Source organism: Panthera pardus, unplaced genomic scaffold, assembly GCF_024362965.1.
Source record: "Panthera pardus isolate Hobbes unplaced genomic scaffold, ASM2436296v1 HiC_scaffold_11, whole genome shotgun sequence".
NCBI lineage: Eukaryota > Metazoa > Chordata > Mammalia > Carnivora > Felidae > Panthera > Panthera pardus.
The window spans coordinates 27,077,495-27,094,543 of NW_026526666.1; the positions used below are offsets into that span (position 1 = coordinate 27,077,495).

Here is a 17,049-nt window from a genome sequence, read left to right on the forward strand (position 1 = left end):
ATCTAATTTCTCATAGCCTCTATGTTTTTGTGATGTGTTTATGCTTCCCTTGAAGTCCCCCACCTCCTTTTGCTCAGTGCCCAGCCATTCCTATCTTTAGGTGTCTCTTCCCTTCCTAAGATGGGGGCAACAGAGTGGCAGCCTGCTTTCCTCAACAAAGGGCTTACGTGAATTAAAAGGGATTATGCTTTGAAGGGGGAAACTAGCCTCTAATCACCCAGAGAAGGACACAGTGGCCCGAGACAGAGGTGCTCTGAGCGGTGTTGTATGTCCGTTGCTGTCCCTCCAAAAACTGAGGGCTTGGAGTGATCTCCTGTTCGTGTGGCCACCGCCATGGGCTTTGTGAGACAGATCCAGCTTTTGCTCTGGAAGAACTGGACCCTGAGGAAAAGGCAAAAGGTAAGAAGGGCAGTCTGTGGTCTCAAAGTGAGGTGGAGAGCAAAGAAACGGTGGAGAGGGCGAGGTGGGGGTGGGGTGGGGAAGGTGAGAGGTCGGTGGGCTCCTTGCCATTTAGCATGGAAGTAACAGCTGGCTGCTCTGTGAACCTCTCTGACAAGTGTCCTTCATAGGAAGACATGTTTCTTTGTCCAGAGATGGGCCCTTTCCTCCTGCAGCCCAGCACGGCCAATTGTAGTCTTCTTTTGCCCTCCCTGCATGTGAATCCACAACCTGCCCATCCCTTCCCCCACCCCCTGGTGTTGAAACCTGCCATTCCAGTCCACAAGCCCTTTGAGCATCCATACTCTGCTGTGTGGGAAGATCCTAAGCCCTGAAGAACAGGCTCAAAGGAAAACAACACTCCAAGAGCTTTCCAGACCAATGATACTGTATTTCATTGATTCTATGAGTTACACTGGCTTTTCACACTTTCACATTTCTGACATTGGGTGCAGCGTGCGGTCAACTGGCACCTTAACTGGACACATTTGTTTCCTAGTGTGCAAGAAGTAACATTGCGCCTTACAATTGATGGTGTCTTAGATTCAATGAGATACAACTGCTTATCACCCAGCCCGGATTTTCACTGAGCCCTTTCAGTGAAAGGGGCTGATACGTGGCTGGGCTGGACCAGGGATGTAAAAGAAAAAGACACAGATTATACCCTGGTCTCACTTCCAGTCTGGCTGGGGAAACCTGAAGGGTGTTTTGAGACCAAGAGCAATAAAAGGTAGGACAGGCCAGATATCCCCTGAGAAGTATAGGCGAGAGCCACAGGGGATCAGAGGACCCCAAGGGTATACATGCAAATGCCAACTGGCTTCTAATTTTTTTTCTGGAAAGGAGTGAAGTAAATAGGTAACTATAAAGAAATATGCACTTTGCTATAGCCTTGCAGTCTTGGAAACGTCAAATGACTAAAGATGCTGGAGGAGGAAGGAAGGAGGAAGGACCCAGGGGTGGATAGAGCTGAGATTAGACAGACTAGAGGCAGGCAAGGCAGGGAGACTTTGGAAGGAGGACGGGGAGGAAGAAGAGAATGGATTTGTTCCAAGCCTCGATTTGAGATGGGTATATGCAGGCGGCACAGGGTTTTCCTGGGTGTTGGAAAAAATGTTAGGGAAGAAGGGGCCATCTGGTAGAACATCTGAAGACCTGTGATTGTCTCGGTCAGAGTTCAGTCAGAGAAAATCTGGAATGTAAAAAGGTGTTAGCTAAGTACAAAGCTGCTACCCACGTGGGTGGAAGAGAGCAAGGTATCATAGAGGCAGCAATTGCAGGACACAGCTCCCACCCCCACTGCTGAGGGAACCAAAGGAAGGACGTGGAATTGGTAGCACTTGGAAACACTGAGAAGATGCTGGCGGAGCTGTAACTCACACCTGTGAGGAAGGGGCACAATGAGGCTGCTCCTGGGGTCCCCTGCCCAGAGGGACCCTGGCTGGTAGGTGGGTTTGGAGCAGAGGGACAGTAGCTTAATAACTAGCCCAAAGGGAGCAAGCAGCAAAGGAGACAGTCCAACCATGTGCACAGGTGGTTGGTCCTTTCTGCCGTGTGTGTGGCTTGGATAGGACTTAAGGAGGCTGCAGAGGGAAGCCAAGTTAGGATCCCCTCATATTTGGGAAACACCACTCTCCTCAGGCTGCTTTCCTTTGTCAAAGCAACTCTGATTTTCCAAAGTGTTGAAGTCCGTTGTTGCCCTCAGGAGCCAAGTGCTAACAGTAATCAGAGACTCAGTCCCTGGCTTCCAAGAGCTTCCCTTCCAGAATGAAAATAGACAAAAGTTAAGCAAGATTCACTATTTTTTTTTTAACGTTTATTTATTATTGAGAGACAGAGAGAGACAGACCGTGAACAGGGGAGGGGCAGAGAGAGAGGGAGACATAGAATCTGAAGCGGGCTCCAGGCTCTGAGCTGTCAGCACAGAGCCCGACGTGGGGCTTGAACTCATGAACCTCGAGATCATGACCTGAGCCAAAGTTGGATGCTTAACCGGCTGAGCCACCCAGGTGCCCCAAGACTCACTATTTTTTTAAGTTTATTTATTTATTTATTTATTTATTTATTTTTTTTTTTGAGAGAGAGTGCACACTAGTGAGGGAGGGGCAGAGAGAGAGAGGGAGACAGAGAATCACAAGCAGGCTCCTCACTGCCAGAGCAGAGCCTGATGCGGGGCTCGAACACATGAAACATGAGATCGTGACCTGAGCTGCAATGGAGAGTCGGACGCTTAACTGACTGAGCCACCCAGGTGCCCCAAACAAGATTCACTATTAAATCCATTTATTTATTAATGTGTTCCTTGAATCAACCAGTACTTATTAATCAGTAGGCACTGTGCCAGGTGCTGGGTACGCAATGGCAAACAAGACAAGCATGGTCTTTGTCCACAAGATGTTCACCATCTGTGAAATGCCAAGGAAAACCCAATCAGCAACTGTTTTCTTTATCTCATTTCCTGAAGAAATTAAGAATATCACTTAATTCTACTCACAATGTGCTCTTTGTGGCCTTCAGACAATATGCTTGAGGACTTTACCTGCTGAAATGATTCTATTTCTGTGTCAGGCATGCTGCTATTACAGAGAACGACCCTATTTTTAAAGACGGGATTTGGCTCAGAGTCCCTCACGACCTCCGCTCCCTTTCCCTGATGTTGGTGGGTGTCCCCTGTTCGGGGACTCTGTCTTTCTCATGGTGTTCTCCGCAGAGGAACACCTGGCCAGCCTCTCTGTGGTGAGATAGGACCAGCTGGGCTGAGAACCTTGACTGGGGGAATCTCCTAAGACTAGACCCAGTCTGGGCTGACATTCATTTGGTGTCATCCCGATGGCCTGGAATTTGAGATCTCTGCCCGGTATGCCTCCAGCCGACTTCCCAATGTTACCATATTCCAGGAATTTCCAGGATGTCTGAGGAAGATGGGGGCATCTTCCACAGCCCCCTGCAGCCCTGACAGGGGTCTGTGGCTCCTTCCCTAAGCTTTTGGTTCTTCTGGAAGCTTTTGCCTCTACAAATAGTGACTGTAAGGAAAGTACAACACACCTAGCCTGCAACTCAGCTCCCAGGTTTTTACTTGCTCAAACGTCCGTGGTCTTTGGGTGTTTACTATTGTGAGCAACAGCAAAACAGGTATCAAATGTCCCCATTCCTCTTCTCCCAACCCCTGACGGAAGAAGATGAAAATCTTTAGATCCGGGCTTTCCTCCCACCCCTTTTTAAAAATTTTCTTCCTCCGTTAACATGTATCAAGTATTACCAAGTGCCTGGCACTGTAGTGTCAACTCAGCTCCATGGGAGAGATACCACTGGTGTCTCCACAGGTACTGATGAGGTCAATGAGGCTTCAGAGGTTAGTGACGGGTGGGACTGGTCCTGGGACTTCAGGACAGGCAGATATGGCCGTGACCCCACACTGTGGTCATGGAGACCACAAAGATAGGGTGGCCATCTAATTTATTATCCAAACTGGGGCAGTTCTGAAAGTGAAAGGAGGTACTAGGAGCAATGGCACCAGGGCAATAAATGGAAACTAACACTTAACCTGGCAAACTGGGCTGTATGATCACCCTATACATCCAGCACAGCCCAGTGAGTCAGACACAGCCCCTGCTCTCATGGAATTTGGAGCCCGGTGGGAGCTCACACCTGCACAAAATTACCGACAGAATAGTGCGCGCAACAGTGGAGTAGAAGGAAGCGTGGGGTGGGAGGTGAGGATGAGCTCCGGGCGCTCAGAAGAGAAATGGGGTTTGGAGAGCGTGAGAGAAGACTTCTCAAGCCTAGCCCTAGAACATGCACTTCCAATGACGAGAGCTCTCCCCACTGCCCCAGACAAATAAACACCCGCCCGTATCTGCTACGGGCCAGGCACTGTGCCAGGTTTATAAAGATCACTGGGTGTGTTTCCTGCCCCTGAGAGCTCCCGGTGCAAGGCCTCCTTGGTGTTCTCCCCTTGTCCCAGCTTCCATGTCAGAGCAGGATATTTGGGGAGGCCTGAGGACTCATGAGAGTAGGGGGGGTTATTATGACCTGGGCACCTGCTAGGCCTGTGGCCTTTGGTTCCAGGCCCAGCAATAGGCAAGGAGAACCTGGCAGGTGCAGGGAGGGTGGGCAGCCTGCTGCAAGCCTGCCCAGGTCCCAGGGTAGATTCATCCAGGCTAAGAATCCTGGCTGGGTTGTTGGTGCAGAAGGGAGAATCAAGCAGTTCATTTCAAGCCTTGGCTACCCACCTTTAAATTGGAAACAGACTAGGAGGGAAGGAAATCTAGCTGGCGGAGATTTAAAACAACAAGCACAATTCTGCCCTTCCTTGCAACCCCTCCTCCCCCATGTAGACTGAGCTATAAAGAGAGGGGGAGGGGAAGAAAAAAAAAAGGAGAGAGAGAGAGAACAAGGAAATACCAGTTAGGGGAAAAAAAAAAATTTCCACCGGCCCCTTCTGAGCCTTGGCTGGGCTTAATTAAAGTTACAGACATGTTTAAAGGGAAAGGGTGGGGGGAGTCAGAGCCGCCTTCAAAACATGTTTTTAATTACGCTGTGGAATTTCTCCCTGGGGTATGCCTGCGCACAGTTGAGCATCAAGGACAAGGATGCCGCTTTGGGGTGGGGATGCTGAGCATGACTGGGGTGGGGACCATGGGGAGAGGTTGTTGTGAGGACCTGCCCATCTGGAAAAGAATTGCCAGTGGTCTTTGTGCAGGAGGGAGTGTGAAATGCGGCCCCTCCAAGACAAACGTCGCAGAGTTAGAACAATAGCACTGACCTCTCAACAGACGTTTTTCATTTACCAAGCTCTACCTGTGCTGGTGGTTCTCAGACCCAGCTGCACAATTGGAATTACCTGAGAAGTGTTAAAAACAAACAAACAAAAACCAACCTGATGTCCGGTGTAATTGATGTGGGGCACAGCCTGAGCTCCCCACCTGATTCCAGCTGGCAGCCACCTGGGACCTGCCTTGAAAGAAGGTGGTCAAGAGGGGGTGGGGGGCAGACAACAGCAGCCCTAACTCCGAGATACGGTGGAGAGGAACACCTGCAGAGCCACACTAGTCCTAGGCCAGGCAAAGAATGAAGGAGGAAAAGGAGAATTCTGATCTGGTCTCCCACTTGGCGTGGGGGTGGGGGGATGGGGGACTTCAAATCACAATGTCCTGCAAAGACCAGATACTTCAAAAATACAAGGAGTGAGTGAGGAGAGGAGAGAACGTGTGTGACAAACACTGGAAGGGATGTGTGTGTGTGCTAGCTTGGGTTTGGGAATTTTATCCACGGACGGGTAGGCCAGGCTGGCCCTTCCCTCCCCTGGTGCAAGCCCCTCTAACAGATGGAGCAAGGGACAGTGGGTGGTCAGTAACTCAAGAAGCCCATGTTTCCAAACCAGCAAATGAACAGTTCTGAATCCAGAAAGGGAGAAAGAGAGGGGACCTGAATGTGAGTGGAGGGCAGACCTAAGACCTCACAGGTAAAAAGTAAATGAGATCTCTTTGCTCTTTAGCCTTTACAATGTGCTGTGACCTACAGCGTCCCTGTGATCTCTGTGAAAGTGAGGGTCAATAATAAATGATATGTGTCTATTGAATGTTACCTTGTACCCGATTCTGCTCTAGGTGTTTCACATTCACTTCCTCCTCTCATCCACTCTGGGCGGGGGGGGGGGGGGAGGCCCTGGTATCAGCCCCCATTTTACAGATGAAGTCCTGAGACATGGAGAGATTGAATGGGTTACCCAAAGTCATACAGCTAATAGGGAGCAGAGCTGGATAAAAACCTCAGTACTGACACTCTCAACTCTTTGTGTATGCTGAAGGACGAAACGGTCTCATTTCACAGATGAGAAAACTGAGATTCAGTGATGAAACAAGCCCCAAAGTGATTCTTATCCCAGATCTTCCCATTCCCAAATGTCTCACATACCAGACTACTCCGGATAGACATTGCTACGTGGAAGGAAGCTGACTGACTTGGAAGAAAGCCAAGGTTGCAAGCAATTGTCTTAAGGGGAAGAATCTGATGTGTGGAATCTGGGCTAGTTGTCTCGCTTCCTTGGTGAAGACACCAGGAACAACTTCCGGTTTCATTGCTCGTACTTGTCACTCACATGGTTATCTTGCCAGACTTGCTTCCCGGTCTTACTCATTGACAGAAGGACCTAGGATAGAAGGCATGGAGCCAGTGTACAGAACATGCCTCGGGGGGTGCAGTTTGTTAAATCTGCAAAGTGTTGGTGACTTGAGCCTCTGTGTCACCTCCACCTCCTCCAGGAACCTCCTAGACCAGTCTCAGCAAAGGTTCGTTCATTCCATACTTATGGGGCACCTATCATGAAGCTGGCCCTGTGTCGGGTGTGGAATCAAAGTAGTGACAAGGATAGACATGGCCCCTGCCCTTAGGAAGCTCGTAACCAGTGAGGGTTCCATTTCCATGAAGGAGTAAGGACTCTGATTTACAATGAGTGATAAGGGGAGTGCAGGGTGCTGTGGGAACAGCTGTGCTGGGGAGGGTGTTAACAGTGAGATAGGGTCCCTGGGGAAGAGGCTCAATACCCTCCTCATTTGGTTTGCTTGCCCTAGGGGAACTGCCAACATTCCAATGGTTATCCAATGGGGTCAGTCTTTGTAACACTGGATGGGAATTGGCCAATTTTGATGCTTTGCCATCTTATAGAAAAATGTGTACGGGGAGCCCTGAAAAGTGAGTGTCTTAAGGAAAATTTATATCATATATAATAATATTTTGGTGTGTTTCCTCTAACATATCTTCCCTAGACATATTTTGAATAAAACATTGAGTAAAAAGTTATAACCTTGAGGCACCTGGGTGGCTCAATTGGTTGAGCATCTGACTCTTGATTTCGGTTCAGGTCATGATCTCAGGGTTCATGAGACAGAACTCCAAGTCAGGCTCTGGGCTCTGCACAAACCACAGAACCTGCTTGGGATTCTCCTTCTCCCTCTCTCTGTGCCCCCCACCACTTGTGGGCTCATGCACACCCAAGTGCACTCTCTCTCTAAAAATAAACTTAAAAAAATAAGTTCCAACTGCAACCACCTGCCCTATGCATGTTTTGTTTTTTCTTCAATACATTATCCTTTCCCCTGCACTGATTTATGTTACAATTTGCAATAGTTCCATAGCCAGCATACTCTACTAGCAGGAAAGGAACAAATATTCACTGAGTACCTGCTGTGGTGTCTATCACTTTGCTGAGCACTTATGTACATTTCTTTGAAAGGAACGGCAAATGGTCAGGGCACCTGGGTGGCTCAGTTGGTTAAGTGTCCAATTCTTGGTTTCAGCTCAGGTCATGATGTCATGGTTTATTATGAGTTTGAGCCCTGAGTTGGGCTCCACACGCTGCCAGTGTGGAATCTGCTTGGGACTCTCTCTCTGCCCCTCCCTTGCTCTTTCTTGCTCTCTCATTCTCTCTCTCAAAATAAATAAACTTAAAAAAAAAGAAGAAGAAGAAAGGAATGACAAAGGGTCAAAGACCATGCAAATGACCCCTAGCTGATCTATATATACTTAAGTCTCTATTCTTAGCCATCAGCAAAAGTTCTCCTTCAGATCTTAGGAGTTTCCTTCCTAAGGTCTCTGGAGTGGGGGTTGGGTAGAATTGCTATTCCATTTCCCCAATTCACATGCCCCCTCCTCTTCTTCCCTCCCACAGTCCCACGCCTGCAACAGAATATGGCTGTGCAATGCCACAGAATATGGCTGAAACAACCAGTTGCTTCTTCCTTTGGAGTCAAGTCCTTAAACTCTAATTGAACCTATATTTTAGTAATGGCTTTCAACCATGTGTTGTTAGCAGCAGCCAGAATTGTAAAAACTCACAATAGTATGCCCTGCTTTCTTCCTTTAAGCAACAAGAAATTGTGGAAGGAAAGATGTCGGTAAACAGATTTTTATTGACCTTGCTATGGATCACAGTACTTAGGAGTCATTTGCTCATTCATTCAGTGACCTCATATGCAAGGTCATTCATTGGCGATACACACGAGGTCTAGTGTGCACTAGAAGAAGGCAGGGCAGTGGAGAGATGCAGAAAGAGCACTGGTTCTGGAGACAGGAGGCTGGATTCTGGTTCAGATGTTGTCACTGCTATTCTGACACTACACAGGTCACCTGCCCTCTCTGGGCCTCATCTGCAGAATGAGAGGTTATAATGAAATCTTTGCTACCCGAAGCATTATCATTACCTGGGAGCTTGTTAGACATGTGAGATCCCGGTAGGCCTCTACAGAACAGAGTCTGTATTCACGTGCACAGTGACGTCTGAAAAGTACTGAAGCACCCATCTTGGTCCTTGCTGAAAATCTTTGTTAATGCAGTTTCCTAAAATAGAGGCAGAGCAGAACCCAAATGGACAAAAAGTCTTATTGGTCTAATATGTCAGGATAGAGGTAATGAGGGAGAGGCGACAAAAGGAGGAAGTCCTTTAGGAAATAGACCACAACCAAACCCTATTGCACAGATAGGTGCTGATTTGTGTGTCTTATCTGGGTGTGTTTCCAGTAATGTCTTAGCATCACTCTTCCTTCTTTTTGTTTTGTTTTTCCAGATTCGCTTTGTGGTGGAACTTGTATGGCCTTTATCTTTATTTCTGCTCTTGATCTGGTTAAGGAATGTCAACCCGCTCTACAGCCAACATGAATGTAAGCATAATGGAGGGGGGTAGCTCTGGCCAGCCTGGAGGTCCAATACTTTCGTTTAGGAAAGCCTTGGGGGCTAAGGGTGCCAGATTGGATCTACTTATCATTTCATGCCTACAGTACAAAAAACAGAGATTCATTAGCATCATACAAACTAATATTTTAATCCTACATCTTTGCAAATACTTGTATGTAGTTACTGAAGAATTGTGAAATTAGTTTTTGTTTCTGCCAGTTCTTTTCTTTTTTTTCCTATACTTAAACTCTTACTGGTTTTAAAAGCAGATTATAAATGAGTTTATTTTGGAGACAAGTCTAGAGATATGTTATATACGGTGCTAGAGAAAAATGGGAAGGGATGCTGTACAGCCACATGTAGTCATATATTATTTCTTGGATCCCAGAGGTACCTTGGGACATGGAATGAGCCTGTGAGTGCCTCTTTTATACTATGTCATGGTTTCCAGCCAGGATGACATCTTCTCCCTCTGAGCAGCTGACGTGCAGACCTCAGGAGTAATACAAAGCTTCTCAGTCCTCTATTCTTGTTTTTTACTGTATTGTTCATGAGTTTTAAGCCTCAAGTTCTGGGTCAGTTTCCTGTTCATCAAACTCTTGCTTACACCCCAAGGAGCCCATAACCTGGAACCTTCTTGCATGCTTGGGGTAGGTGCTCATAAGAACATAAGGAATAGATGAACCTCCTTTCCTCCTAAAGTGTCAGCAACACTGTGGAGCCATCTTGAGCTAACATCCCTCCACCATCCCTCCTCTGTTCCCCTCCACACTTCCCTCCGTACCTCTACTAGAACATTTGTCTGTCTCCCCACTACACTGGGAGCTTGAGAGGAGAGAGCCTGTCTCTGGTACTCAGCATAGGGCCTGACATCTATTAGAGGCTCCTGCTTCTTAAATGTTGACGAATGAAGGAAAACACCAGAGGGGCCAGGATCCTTCCTGCAGAGGCCCCAACAACTAGAACCAGCATCCTGTGTGATTCCCAAGACTAACTCCTTGTCTTCATTTCCTGTCCTCAAGGCCATTTTCCCAACAAGGCGATGCCCTCAGCAGGAATGTTGCCGTGGCTTCAGGGGATGTTCTGCAATGTGAACAATCCTTGTTTTCAAAGTCCCACCCCGGGAGAATCTCCTGGAATTGTGTCAAACTATAACGACTCCATGTAAGTGTTGAGATTCCCCCAAATCTTGAGAGCACTGGTTCTTAACCTGAGGAGCTAACAACCCTTCTGAGAAACCGATGAAAACCCCCATCCCCCAAAATGGACACACACATAAAATATTACATTGTGCATATGAATTGGGGGGTGTCGTGGACTCCAGGCTAATGACCTCTCATCTGGGGTCTAATTTCAAGTCAAATCACATAGAAAGAGAATCTGCCTTTGGAATTCCCTTTCAGAGCAGGAGGTGGGAGAACATAATGTGAGCATGTCCTATGGACAGAGGCTCAGGAATGCTCACAGGGTTGTCCTTTACCCACTGAGCTGATCTTCAACTTACATCTGAAGGACACCAACAAGGGGTTGTTGGGAAGTGGGCTTCACTATACTTGTATAACAACACAGGTCAGATGGAAAAGGATATTTGGTTACTCCGGTTGTTTTCCTTGGAGGAGCTCCAGATATAATTCCTCTAGGACAAACCTGTATTTTGACTCAAGAAAAGCAGCACTTGGCAAGTCAGCCCAATGCTCAGAGGTAGCCTTCCCCATTGGGAACAAACGATGGCTGTTTTTGCCCTACAATGGCAGAGTAGAGTAATTGCAACAGAGACTTATGGCCTGTTAGCCTATAATATGTATCTGTTCGCTAATCCCTGGAATATAGGAAGATAGAAGAGGGAACATCTGTTTTCCTAAGAATGTCAGGGAGGTGACATTTTAGTTGGGCTCACGTGGTTGCAAACACCACCTGGAGATTTTAACTTGTAATCTACAACTTCAGCTTGAGTCTCCCTGAGGTACGTGAGAGGAAACACCCACCCAACCATAGAGATCCCATGGGGTTATATGGTGGGATCAGAAGAGTTTTGGAGATGCCTCAGTGGAGGCTAGATGGAGCTTTGGTGGACTGGCACTAGAGGTGTCTATAATCTGAGGGAGTTGGGGAAGAAGGGCTTCAGACTCCAGCTGTACTTGGCATTTGAACCAGGAAATACAGGTTTCACATTTCACACACTTGTTGCAGGTGAAATATTGACTTATTCAAGGTTCTTTTGCTTGCAAGGCACAGAAACCCATTCAAGCAAGCTGAAGCTCTAGAGACAAATATATGATTTGGACACTAGACCTCCTTGCAAAGTCAAGGGAAGCCAAGCAGGCCTCAGGACAAGAACTGGACGGCTGGGGACCAGCTCTCTTCTGTCTGGGCCTACAGGGTTCAGCCCTCTGGCCCTCTCTGGGCATCTACTACATTCACCTCTCTCCATGGACCAATGTCCCTGCTTCTCAAAGCCCAGGCTGGCTCTGGTTGTCTAGTTCAGAGCACCTTGCCCCGGCCAATCATAAGAGCATCCTTGACTACCATTCAAATTCCTGGGAACATAGCTGATTGGTTCAGCTTCATTTTGTTGTCCAGTTAGCCATGGGAGAGGGTGTGTGTGTGTGTGCGCGCGCGCATGTACACATGCAGGGAGGAATTGGAGATTTAGCATGGCTGTCCCTGCCTATGAATGGCTGGAAGGGCAGGTGTCAGAGAAGTGGCAATGGTTGGAAAGAACTTCCAGTAATATCTTCTAATGTCATCCTGCTTAAGGCTTCTCTGGACAGAAGACACACAGAGCATGGGGTTGAGAGGTGACCCAGCCCTGCCAAAACTAGAAAACGAAACAAATTGCTCACCAGCTCTGTCTATTAGCCTATATGTACAACAAAGTTCAAACGTCCTTTTCTCCTTTGGCCTTCACAGTATGATAAGGATACATAATGTAGTAGCTGGGTCAAGCATGTGGTATCTTAAAGAATAACAAGGGTGTTATTATTATTATGAAAGTGACAACGATATCTTTCCTGATGAAGCTTTGTCTTTCTTACAGCTTGGCACGAGTGTTTCGAGATTTTCAAGAACTCCTTATGGATGCACCAGAGAGCCAGCACCTTGGCCATGTTTGGAAAGAACTTCAAACTTTTTCCCAACTCATGGACACCCTCCGGACTCACCCTGAGAGAGTTGCAGGTGTGCTGCTCTTGCGTGTTCTCAACCATCACTTGCCTCATCCATCAGGGAGACAGAAGGCACAGGAAAGAGCAGGGAGATTTGATGGGAAAAGGTACTAGAGGAGGCAGGAAGGAATGGATATAGAGGTGGCATGAAGTTCACCTTGGGGAGGACTCCTCTTTCCATCAGCTTCGAAGTTAGGAAATTGAAGAGGGCAGGAAAGTTCTCATTCCAGGTAAGTCTAGAGACAGAAAGGAAAATGCCGAGAGAGGTTGTACTCTGGGAAGTATGAAGCTAGATTAGATGTGGAAGCAGGAAGAAAGAGGTAAAAGGAAAGGTGTGGAACTGTTTTCATAGAGCACTAGAGAGCAAGCTAGCCAAAGATGTGTGGAAGCAATGCCAAGTAAGGGGCCAGGGAGGTCAGAGTGCATATGTGTATTGTGGCATAAATATATACGATCATTCCATTTCTTCCAGGGATATTCAGCATCCCAGACCCTGAGGCAGAGCAGGTGCATAGGTGGGTGATACAGCCCTGGGGGGATACAGGGAGGTGCTGCAGAAAGTCCAGGAGGCAAGCGGTTGAGGGCAGTGACTGGAAGACATGCATCGGGTCCAGGCTGTATAAGGATGGATGATGGGATGCCAGAAGTGCTGAAATAGCCGGGAGGAAATGGGGGTACAAAGGAATAGAGGTCTCCTGAAGTTCCATGATCCTGTTTAAGGACTGGGGAACTGAGCAGGATGGAAGGCTTGGTGACTTCAAAGAGTGATCTATGTGGATTCAGGATTTCCACAGCAGGCGGGAGCAATGAGAACGAGCCCCTCGGGGTGGCCACGGTGGCTGAAGTAGAGCAGAGGCGAAGGTAGGCGATGGGGAGGTTGAGGGAAAGAGAGGCCAGGCCATTGGGTCACTGAGTTTGTGCGGGCGAATAGAGGAGCCGGGCATCAGGGTAGGAGAGCCACCTGGGCTCAGAAACAGTGAGAGCTGGATATGGCAGAAGCCTGGGCACCAGCTGAAACCCTATCCCCCTTCCCACCTGCCCCCAGGAGAGCAAATGAGCATCAGGGAGGGAGCAAGCCTTGACAGAAATCCAGTCTTTACAGTCCTGCAGGCAGAGAAAAGGCTGCCAGTGCGGGAACTGTTAAGGGATGTGGCTCAGAGGCTGGGACGGAAGAGGTTTGGAGATGCTGGATCATCCTATGTTCCTGGGATAGGGATGGGGGGCAGTGACTCTTGGGATGACCTTAGAGGATGACAGGGACAAGCAAGGGTCTACCAAGGGGATAGGAGGGGCTGGATAGAACAGCTCCTGCTCAGGGTTCCAAACAAGACGAGCGGGAGAATGGCACACATCAGCCCTCTGGGGCTCCTCACCCATGCAGCTCGACACACAGATCAGAGTGGGTGGTCACCCTGAGGGCTCCCAGGACTGAGAGAACAGTGACCATAACCTGGGGAGGACGGTGGAGGGAAGCAGGCGGGCTTCCAGAGCTCAGGACAGTCAGGAGGGGAAAGTTCTTTTAGGAGAATTCCCACCGGGCCACCTTCTCCTTCCTCTGCCTATTGGAGCAATGAAGGACAGGGGCATGTTCAGATGGCATGTTAAGATTACTTCATTACATTTTAATTCTTTCAAAAATAGTGACATATGTTCTTTGTGTAGTAACTTTCTACAAACCAGATTATAAACACTACCTTCTTTGCTGCTCTGGATAGAAGAGTTTACTTAGCTCAAGCTAAGTAAGGTGTGAGTAAAATCAACATTTTAATGGTAAGAAAAAAAGGGGGAGAGGCAGCAACCAGAGAACACTTTTGCCCAGGATTAAAGAAGCAGATGAGAACATGGCTGTGCAACCACTCGAGTGATTGTCCACCCCATTCATCCAGTGGGATCTGGAAGGAGGCAGACATTTCGTTTCGGTATCTGATTGTCAGATGGAGTCCAGCTGGGAGGAAATGTAAAGGAAGTCATTTCAAACCACAATTTCTCTGTGGTCTTTACAGTGTGTACATGAGAACCAAAGTCACTACTTGCTAACCCTAACACGGGCCTACTTTTGAGTTGGCATACAGGTGGTTCCTTCTGCAGGCCTCCAGGCTGTGAGGGAAATTCTCTAATTGAGAGCAGTTTTGGCGGTCTGGGGAGACAGGGTCAGCCAAGGCTGCCCAAAGGAATTTGGGGGCTGGAAGCAAAGATTTCGCGGAACCCCTGACCTTGGTGGCCGTGAGAGGGGACCATCCCCAAAGTCTCTGAAGGAATTCTAGGCCAGGGACTGGGGTCCACCATCAGCATGGCAGACTACTTTAGGGTCCATTCTAGGGTCACTTGGGGACCTTGCTCACTGTGAACATTTGTCCTCAACCCAAAGCTCCATTGGAGGGTAAAGCCTTTGAGAGCAAGGTGGGCGGCTGTCGTTGGTATGTACTTTTGCCTGTCAGTTCCCAGTCACCTGGGAAAGTATGCCGATGGTTGACCCAGGCGGCCTTTTCTTTTCCTAGCAAACCTGTAGTGCAGCATTCTCAGCAGGGGAGGATTAATGGTAAAACACCAGACATGAAGCCCCCTCCCCTCTCACCCCCAAGCAAGCTCTGTGGTCTCTCAATCATCTTCAAACACCTTCTTCCCATGAGCCCTACACATTCTCCTTGCTTCTCTCCCACCCCAACCCTCAGCTCCCCTCAGCTCCATGGGCCTCAGCATCCCCCTCCCCCAGCCTCTTCCCAGGGAAGAGAACAAGAAGAACCACATTTTAAACAAAATTTATTTTTCTTTCCTCAGGCCCCCAGTTCACATTTCTCCCTCAGGAGTCTGGTAGAGCTTCTGTCTGGTATCAGCCACCTCTTACATTTTGGGCCCCACACTCTCCCTACAGGGTGGCCCCCACCCCTCTGCAGGTGTGTGGAACCAGCACACTCCTGCCCCTTCTCCCTGGGGCCACAGCAACCCAGTCACCTGGGGTGAGGGGGAATGGCTACCCTCTCCAAGCAAGATATTTGTATGTAAGTTCAGGTGAGTTAGTTAAAGAATAACGAATTGATCAACAGTCTGATGGGGTCCCTAATCTCAGGTCCCGACAATAGGTATTTATTGGGTGCCTCCTGTCACTCCACAGGCATTTATTGAGGCCCTAATTCCATGTCAGGCTCTCATGCTGGGTGTCAGAGAGAGGTGACTTCAAGGGCTTACAGCTGTGTGCCCAGCACTGCTAGGTATGATGAGGGGTATCATGAAAGCAGGGTCTATAGTCCTCTACTCTCCAGAGATGTGTGTGTGTGTGTGTGTGTGTGTGTGTGTGTGTGTGTGTGTGTGTGTGTGTTGGGGGTGTCACTAAGCCAGTCTATGACATAATGCTATAGGTGAAGAAGTGATTGGGAGAAAGAACAACTGAGGTGGGGTTCAGGGGAAGGAAGAAAGGAAGCAGAGTTTGGAAGACAACATGACTCACATTAGCAGGGAAAGGGGAAGGCAAGAATAAAATAGAGCAGCAGTTTTCAGACCCCTCCTGCTCCCAGAAGGGTTCCCTCTTGTATTCCAGTTCCCCTGAAGCCTTTGGGCTTTCCCTATGGGGAAGGTGGGGAGACTGGACTCCCTGGTGGCACAACGTCTGAGAGGCTGCTGTGGAGGGGAGTCTTGGGGCCGGGTGCCCCTGACCCAGTTGCATGGGCAGGCCCGTGGTGTTGTCCCACCCTCTTTTAAGAGGCAATCAGCAGCAACCTCAATCTGGACGAGCCCCACAGGGAGAGGACCGACCTGAAAAACGGAAGTGAAGGCTGTCAAGCACTCAGCAGGGCAGGCCTCTAGGTCGCCTGGTGAGGAGAGAATGTGGGGGGGGTGGGAGAGGATGGGGTGCTGTGGTGTTAGGACCAGGAAGGAGCAGGGGCATTTGATAAGTAAAGTTAAAGAAGCACTAAGAGATAATTTGTCAACCAGGCTCCCAGGGGAGCTGGGATATAGACAGAGGCATTTTCATGTAACACAGATGCTTTCCCTTGATGTTGAAATGATTTCATAAATATTTGGGCCTATAGCCTTCTTTGGTGGCCAGGGCCTCACGAACTGTGGCAGTGGCCTGCTTGAAGCTGAGTGTTGGCCCTGGAAGCAGGCAGTGGAGGTGGGTACCCTGGGTGTGAATCCTCCGGGAGGTGTCAGAATAATAACAACACATTCAGAACAAGCACTTATCCAGGGTTCACTGTTTTCGGGCCTGGGAGTTAGCCACTTCACAGTCCTTACCCCGAGTCACCCTCACAATAACCCTGTGAGTTGTGCAAGGGTTCAATCACTTGCTGCAGGGTCACCTTAACTGTTAGGAGTCCTTTATGCCTCCTGATAAAACATTTCTGCTTCTGGAGAGCCTGGGTAACTCAGTTGGTTAAGCATCTGCCCAGTTGTACGGGCAGGCCCTTGGGGTTGACCCACCCTCAGGTCATAATCTCGTAGTTTGTGAGTTCAAGCCCCATGTTGGGCTCTGTGCTGACAGCTCAGAGCCTGGAGCCGGCTTCTTTTTTTTTTTTTTTTATAATTTTTTTTAATGTTTATTTATTTTTGAAGGATCGAGAGACAGAGAGTGAGCAGGGAAGGGGCAGAGAGAGAGGGAGACACAGAATCCGAATCTGTCAGCACAGAGCCTGATGCGGGGCTTGAACTCACGATCCGTGAGATCACGCCCTGAGCTGAAGTGGTGGCTTAGCCCACCGAGCCACCCAAGCGCCCCCTGGAGCCAACTTCTGATTCTGTGTCTCCCTCTCTCTGCCCCTCCACTGCTCACGCTGTCTCT

The 17,049-nt window shown here is 48.7% G+C and overlaps 1 protein-coding gene across 3 annotated transcripts in view; it reads left to right on the top strand.

Annotated features, from left to right (window-relative positions):
• The first annotated feature begins 212 nt into the window (after positions 1–212).
• Positions 213–17,049, top strand: part of ABCA4 (ATP binding cassette subfamily A member 4) — a 131,619-nt gene continuing 114,782 nt past the window's right edge. For all 3 annotated transcript variants that reach the window (XM_019457550.2, XM_053892260.1, XM_053892261.1), the window contains exons 1-4: positions 213–399; positions 9,002–9,095; positions 10,131–10,272; positions 12,146–12,285. In XM_019457550.2, the coding sequence (XP_019313095.2) occupies positions 334–399; positions 9,002–9,095; positions 10,131–10,272; positions 12,146–12,285 (442 nt within the window). In that variant the 5' untranslated portion in view covers positions 213–333. The remainder of the gene's footprint in view (positions 400–9,001; positions 9,096–10,130; positions 10,273–12,145; positions 12,286–17,049) is intronic.